Genomic DNA, 8,153 nt, shown 5'->3' with positions numbered 1-8,153 from the left:
CCCCCGGAGAAACTTGAACGATTCGCATGAGAAATCTTAATACCTCAAAAATGTGTACAAGTATGAGCGTGTCTGTTAAGTTTAAACACATCACCTTATCGAGAGACAAAACATCAAGTCTTCCTCGCGTGATATAGTCTCGCGTATGCAATCCATCTTACTCTGTCCAGTACCCCTTTTGCGCTTATTTGGTAAATATGCAACGCCCGATTTGTTTCCAACAACATTGAATGATGACTACGAATAAATTTCCAATTCCTATTATCTTCACTGTTGTGTAATTGCGCTTTTGGCGGTATAAAATAATATGTATTACCCATGTCGTAGGTAAACATCGTTATTTGTTTCCATCGATCGAGGAGCAACATAAAGTGATGTATCATTATTACAAACGCAACAAATATTCAATGTCGCCCTTGTTTTATTGCACTTGCAGATGGCACCTCTTTCCCTTGCACAACTAACCAGCTTGGGTTTGCTGTTCTTGGTTGGTCTCTCCAACGCATACATAGAATCGGAACCTATTGACGAAGGCTTGTACAATTGTCTAGAAATGGAAACCCGGAATATGAGTGTGGAGGATTTTCCTGCTGCTGGAATAATGCACTCCTGTGTCCAGAGTTTTCTGGCATTAACAACTGATCTTAGATACCACTCCAATATCACCATAGAGGAAGTAGCATGGGTAGGCTCCCTTGTCCGGAAATACGCATCAAAACGTCACAAACGCCAAGCAGGGATACCTAGAATTCGACAGGAAATCAGACGAATCACCGATCAACAAAGAGGCGCTCTGTTTGAGGCGTTCAATGTTCTTAAACAGGTATACACGTATTACATTTAAACCAAGTCTAGTTTGTTTTCACTCCTGCTATCGTCAGGATTATATCTATATTATCCGTAAATTGAAATAATATCTAATAATGCATTAATTACTTATACATATATTTAAGTGATAGTAAGTGAAAAATCTGAAATTGTCTGAAATGTTTCAGTTATTGAAGTAATCTGTTCATGCATTTATGAAATATTGAAAAAGAATTGTATGAATTGTATGAGAGGGTGGGTGGATGGATAATGCTAACCGCCATGCAATTCTTGACTACCATGTTAAATTAAATAAAACTTCATATAATGTATGAACCGAAATTGTATGAAGCTGTAATAATAAATAGCATAGCAATTTGTATCACAAACATTTACTGTTCAATTAGTGAACAGGTCAATTTAGCAGGACCTGTAACACTGGCGATAACGAATGGATACACGATACACACAAAAAAAACCCAAGAAATCAAGAATGTGTCAGCATAACTATAATTCAAACTCAGAATCGAATAAACTAGGGAAAGCTATGATCAAAGGAACGATGCAAATGAAGACCTTTGAAAAAAATGGAAGGGTAATTTACATGTACATGGCGGTCGTCGATGAAACAGAAGACGCTTTCCCTTCCGGAACACAGTCTTATTATCTTTAAAAAAAAATTCAGGTGTCGACATGTAAATATATTTTTTAACATATTTTACTAGTCACCGTTTTTGAATTTTTGATGTATTTTTAAGGCTCTAATGTTGTTTTCAGAATGGGCGATATGACACACTGGCCTCGTTTCACCAGAACATGGCGATCACCTCGGCTCATAATGGTCCAAACTTCCTCGGCTGGCATAGGGTATACCTACTGGCGTAAGTGTAACTAGCTGTCTGTTTTGACATTTCTTGCACACGACTGATAATAATAAGATGTACGTGGAAAATGTTATTGCTTGAAATGATTATATTTATTTACAAAACATTGAATATCTTAAGTTTTGAATTTCAAAAATAAGGAAATAGCAAGTTAAAGGATCCCCGTACCACTATGAAAATTATAATTTTACATCTGAGACTGTATTTTGCTGGCATGCTTATACCATTGATAAATCATTTCTTTAAACAAATGTTGTGGGACGTTCACGAAAAAAGGTAGTTCTCTGGTACACTCACTTTAATGTAATATACAAATCGAAATTAAGAAAAGTTGCTGCACATACGCAAATCCACAGTGAAATTCGCCAGTGTGTTGCCTAGTAGGACCGGGATCATTGAGAAGCCATCAAGAAATAAGACTAATTTATATGGATAACAAATGGTTTTTTATCATATGTTTTGTTTAGATTGGAAGAAGCCCTGATGGAAGTCAACCCAAGAGTGACGTTGCCCTACTGGGACTCCACTCTGGACTTTGATATGAACGATCCGATCCAGTCTGCCGTTTGGACCTCACAGTTCTTTGGAAACGGTGACGGAGTGGTTAATACAGGACCATTCTCGAATTGGGTTGTTGAAGGAGGAGGTTTACTTACAAGAAATATAGGGTCATTTGGTACATCATTGATGCAGAAACGTCTCATCAACAACATCATCAACCCAAACAATAACGTAAGGTTTCATTGGCAGATAACTGTATGGTATGGCCAGCGTCCATGGCTTCGTCAGAACGTTCTTGAGCGTCAACACGACGGGGTGCATGCTTGGGTTGGTGGATTAATGAGGGGTTTGTCAACGTCGGCCCATGATCCGGTTTTCTTCTTTCATCATTGCTTTATTGATTACCTATGGGAACAATTCAGGTTGAAGCAGAGAAACTTGGGATTTGATTCTAGCAATGACTACTTACCAGACTTTTACCTCAGGGACAGACCAGCCCATTTTAGGAATCGTTTGATGGATGGTTTTCCCGACTACAGAAATATTGACGGTTACAGTGATAGGTTCACAAGAGATATCTACCAATACGAGCGCAGCCCAGTTTGTCCTGCATGTGGCTCCCCCTATCTGTTCTGTGATAACACCCGTGGGGTATGCGTATCAGCTGATAGTTCTGCTATGGGAGAGTCTAGATCCTCTGCAGCTGGCTTCGGCGGGGTGTCAGTGGCATCACTTGCCGCTCAGGCGCAGGGTCCGCTAGCACTTGGCGAGACGTTTACGTCATCGTTTGCAGATCCTAGAGCCAGGAACACGCCATTGCCTTCAGGGCCACGTGCTGATGGAGCCGGAAGTGCCTTTGGGGCTTTTACTGATGATGGCACGGGGACAGGAACTAATCTTGCCACTAATCTGTTACGTACATCATCCGCGAGAGGACAAGCAAACTCTAATATGAGGAGAGCTATGATGAATTCGATGAGTGGTAATCGAGGTCAGTCGACAGCCCAAATGTTCAGAGGACCTTTTAACATGAATCAGGGAATGTTTGGTCCGATTCAACTTTTACAGGGTAGACAGGCCGGTTTATCTCAACAAGTTCCCCAGAATGGAATGGGAACAATTGCTCACAATGGCATGCAAGCAAATGCACAGAACAGGATGCAAGCCATGACCCGAAACGGTATGACATCGATGTCTCAAAATGGTATGCCAACAATGGCACACAATAGTATGTCAGGAATGTCCCACAATAGTATGCCTATGATGTCACAGAACGGTAACCAAATGAATTCAGGCCATGGTGGATTTAACCCAAACCAGAATATGCCCCCACAAGCAATAGCTTTTCCATCAAATTCTGGTTTATCATCCGCAATAAACCAAGGTATCCAAAACACATTCACCTTAGATGGGGTCTCGGACGTTAATCGCTGGGCCTTCATGCCGGTAAGGGTAGTGTATCGCCGTCCGGAAGGATTAACATTCGACGGCAGAAACATCCGCCAAGGGCAAGTTGAAAATGGATTCGACATGTACAATCCTACAATCTACAGTCAGATGAAAAGATATATGCACAGAGGAGCACCAGCGACGTACCCCAAGTGCCCAAAGTACGGATCAGGAGCCGGTAAAATATTCATTGAGACTAATGGTATAAACTATGCAGGCACATTTAAAGACTATGCTATGATTGATGCGCGGCAACCAGTGACGGAATCCTACACGTATGTTGGTTTTAGGAACCCTTCTCTCGGAGCTAGCAGGACCTTTGTCCATGCGTATGACTCGTACGGTCGAGTGTGTCAGCCGAGATGCTTGGTTCGTCATTCTAACCCACCACGCTACGTCCCTTGTTCCGGCGCTATAAATTCAAATACTCGCACGCCTCGGATGTATGGCAATTCATTTGGCGAGGCAGTTCTCGGTCGGTGGGATTTCAAATCCGATTATTGCCCTCAGAGTTATAATGGAGAAGTGTTCATGACATTTTACTGTGATTATGCTAAAGGATGGCCATGGAGAGACTGCAATAAAAACATAAAGAAACCCTTGATTGTCAGAACTGTAAAACGTCTTCACGGGCAAAAGGCTTTAAGAGGAAACTGCAAATAAATTGTACATGGTCAGTCAAGACCGAGATACAAAGGTGATTGTACTATTGATTCCATGAACAAATCCACAAAAAAACATTTCACATATTGTATAAACAGTGTTTCTCCTCACTCATATTTATTTAGTACTTTTTTATGAAAATGCTTTTCTTACTGAAATAAAATCTTCTTTTATGATTTTATTCATCGTTTCTTTTTGTTAGCCATTCACGTCTTCATTTATATCAACTAAACGCATCTATCTGTTATTGTAAATGATAATATTGTTAATTTAATATGATACATGAGCAGAGTTACATTGAAAATATGACCAACATGAACCTTGCATGATTCCTAATAGAATATTTGGATTTACTTTCAAACATATCTTAAACATAATAATGAAAAACAACGAGCATAAGATCTTTCTTAAAAGGAATAAAGCGGGGAGTTAAGGTGATTTTCAATCATTTATTTTCGCCTGAAAAGGCATTTTCGAATTTTTCGGAGAAATTAAATCCCTTTGATTAAGAGCATTTTGTTTTCCATCGGGTCGTAATGTGTTAGTTAAGTACGCGATTCCGATAGTACATGGTGACACAATTGAGCTAAACTATTTAAGAATCATCATAGCAAACATAATAGAACTATGAAATTTTGTGCATTTTGCAAATTGCCAAATCAGATTTACTGCCCATCGGCAATGTGAGTCGTAAAACATTAACATTCCTGAAAGTGTATACATCAAACAAGGTTATAGATGTAAACATTAAATCGATAGCAAACAAACTGGTGGTTAAATATGTCATATCTTATTGTAAGGATCTATTGAATGTAAATAATGTTTTATCACATAATGTACTGTGTTATCCAGTGAATATACGCATGTCATATTTTTTGCGTATTATTTTACGCACTGCAGTCAAAATGGCGGCTTTTTACATTTCAAGGTTGTGTGAAAATTGTCGTTTTACACGAATAAATGCCACTAATCTTGATAATGTGATAAAAAAGATTTTCACTCGTTTTCATTTCATATGAAATTAATGAAACTCATCACGAATTTTTCCTTTTAGCTCGCTTTTAGTTTCGTAAATCTCATATGAAATGGAAACTCATGTAAGATCCTTTATATATTTATTGTACAGAAACTGTATCAAATGAGCTTTCAAAGACGGTGCATTATATATTCTGTCACGTACTTGTTGGAAATCAGCGCATTCAATCATAAAATTGACTTTTTAAGTAGTTGATCGTATGCGTGACTATAAAGTTGATCTTCCTACCGCAAAATGTAATCATGTGTGATGTATGGCCTAAGCGCAGTCGCGAGATGACAATGTCCTCTCTGTGTCTACACCATATGACGAGTCGGTCATCATTGACGGATTCTATTATAGGAATAATATATACCTACTGTGAATTCTGTTTGAATGAAAATCATCAGGTTAAATGTAAATTTATTCAGCAGGTATTCTGTGTACGTCTTACTTTGTTCCACATGTTCCCATTACAAACAATCCCACAAAATTGTAGAACATAACACATAATTCACAGTAGATTTATTTGATTATTTATGGTTTTGCGTTCTCGAAACAAATATGGGCATATGAAGAATGTAAATACGGATGATGGGGTCACTTGAAGGTCACTTCTAAGTGGCACTTTACCAAAATGTCATGACCCGGACACGGTAGCATAGCACTCCACCTGGTCACTTTATACTGACAATGGGCTAACCCATCTCTACAGCTAAGCACACAAAAATGAATGTCAGCCGGAGAACAGTTAGCCACAACTTGAGTTGTATTGGTTCGTCTTCGTCTGTAAGGGAACAGAACTCATAATCTTCCTCGTCTGAGAGTACGCATCACACCAAGATAATTAGCAAGGTATTGCCAAGTAAGGAAACGAAAAAGGAGAAAAATATATTTCAATCGGAACAACATATTTAGTTTTATGAATTTTGTATCCTTAGGGAGAGGGTACAAAAGTCATTTCCGCAGATCTCACACTGGTGTCTCAAGTTATGAATCACTCAGTGGTAATATATATCATATTCTGTTCTTACAAACGAGGACAAAAGGGTTGTTTCCCTTTCTTCATTTGCTGTAATGTTTCGTAATGTATTCATAGTTGCCTCCTATAAAGTAAATAATTATTTTTTAAATTACTTTAACCTGTCATATATATTGAATCATATCCAAAATGTATGTTTCCTTATTTTTCAGTATTGGTCCTACTAATTCTGTAGTTTATTTCTGTGTATTAGTGACACTAGATCTACATTTAATATTGCGTATCGGTCACACCAACTATATTTATTTCTATGTATGTGCCCCCACTTAAATGACAAGTTAATTTCGTAGTGTTGGTCCTACATGCTCTGTTATCCATTTCTTCTGTATTGGTTCCTCTTACTCTGTAGTTTATTTCTTTGTATTTGTATTCAGTAACTCTGATTTCTATTTCTATGTGTTGGTGCGACTAAATCTGTCGTTAGATTATTTAACTGTTAATCTTAAGTGAAGTCGTGTGTATTCGTCCAGCTGCCTTCGATTTACTTTTTATTTGTCTTTAAATCTGAAGTTCAGTTCAAATTATTGATCACTCAAAATCTGTTACGTCTATGTAATGGTCCCACTAACATTATTATACATAATTTCCATGTATTGGCTATCACTAATTTTTAAGTTAATTTTATATGTAGCGCTCCCATATTCTCTGTAGTAATTACACAAATATATTTAACTTGGTACCATTACAAGATTTATTACTAGCACTAATATTTAAATCGACGTGCGCTGGTTAACGTAGAACCGGATACGTTTTGATATTTATTATGTTTGTTGAACGCTTTTCGCGATATGATTCATGAGTCACAATGAATCATTCACAAAAAGCACAACTTTTGCTGGAAGGAGATACTTATTTTTTATGATATTATGTATTTAAAACGAGGACTGAAGGTGTCGTTAATACGTTCTAATATGAGACACTCCAAAGTTTTTTTCCAAAGTGAAATTTTCGGTACTTGGCTTGTAATACTGGATTGAAAGTAAATCTCTAAATGATTGAACGGAATAACTTAATGATAAAAAGGCTATTTTTTTTCTTCTACTTGTCAAACGACTCTTAAGACAAATACGTTCTATCATTTTCAATAACAATGTTTTTATTGTATCTTCAACAACATAATTATAATTATTATATAGTTACAAAGCTCAACTAGCCATTAAGAGCATTACGTCGTCAAATTCAAGGTCCGGACAGGGCACGAGTCATAAAATTGTCTTCTTTTGTCACATGTATTTCTGTTTTTTTCCCAAGAAGCAACAAGAGCATACCGACGTGTCAACAAAAATCTTAATGTAAACTCGGAATTGATAAAACTAGAGCAAACTATGAAAAAGGGAACATTATCAAAGGGGCGTTTGCAAAAGTACAAGGATAATAAAACCAGGTTTTCCGGAATGGTAAGCGTCTTTCACTTCATTGACGATATCCGCCATATAAATCTAGGTAAAAACCAAGTAATGTCACGTCCTGACACCGTACTCGGGCAGTGACAACAAAACCACAAGGAATTCTAATGAGTATTATTAGAAATGTGAACCTTTATTCCACACAATAATGATTGCTGGGCAAGGTCTTGAATAACCAAATAAATTGCTACTGCTTCATGTGAATACCGTAAGTAGGGGAAGTAGGGTATTACTCACAAGAAAGGAGAAGTTCACGATCAAAGATACGAAAGAAATCGCAAACTTATCTCTGTGGGTCATGTCTTAAGTAAAGATCGAGGAGAGCGGCTGCTGAAGTAGGAGGGTCTGGTGTGTCCCTGATTGCAAGCTCAGAGGGGGGGGGGGGG

At 37.8% G+C, this 8,153-nt stretch overlaps 1 protein-coding gene across 1 annotated transcript in view; it reads left to right on the top strand.

The window, feature by feature from the left end:
* LOC110463699 overlaps positions 1-4,480 on the top strand; it is a 7,200-nt gene extending 2,720 nt beyond the window's left edge. The window contains exons 2-4 of the mRNA XM_021518502.1: positions 437-823; positions 1,585-1,688; positions 2,159-4,480. Coding sequence (XP_021374177.1) covers positions 437-823; positions 1,585-1,688; positions 2,159-4,304 — 2,637 coding nt within the window. The 3' untranslated portion in view covers positions 4,305-4,480. The remainder of the gene's footprint in view (positions 1-436; positions 824-1,584; positions 1,689-2,158) is intronic.
* The last annotated feature ends 3,673 nt before the right edge of the window (positions 4,481-8,153 follow it).

The sequence above is a fragment of the Mizuhopecten yessoensis genome, unplaced genomic scaffold (genome assembly GCF_002113885.1).
Source record: "Mizuhopecten yessoensis strain PY_sf001 unplaced genomic scaffold, ASM211388v2 scaffold1511, whole genome shotgun sequence".
Classification (NCBI taxonomy): Eukaryota; Metazoa; Mollusca; class Bivalvia; order Pectinida; family Pectinidae; genus Mizuhopecten; species Mizuhopecten yessoensis.
This window is presented reverse-complemented; position numbering and strand designations above follow the sequence as displayed.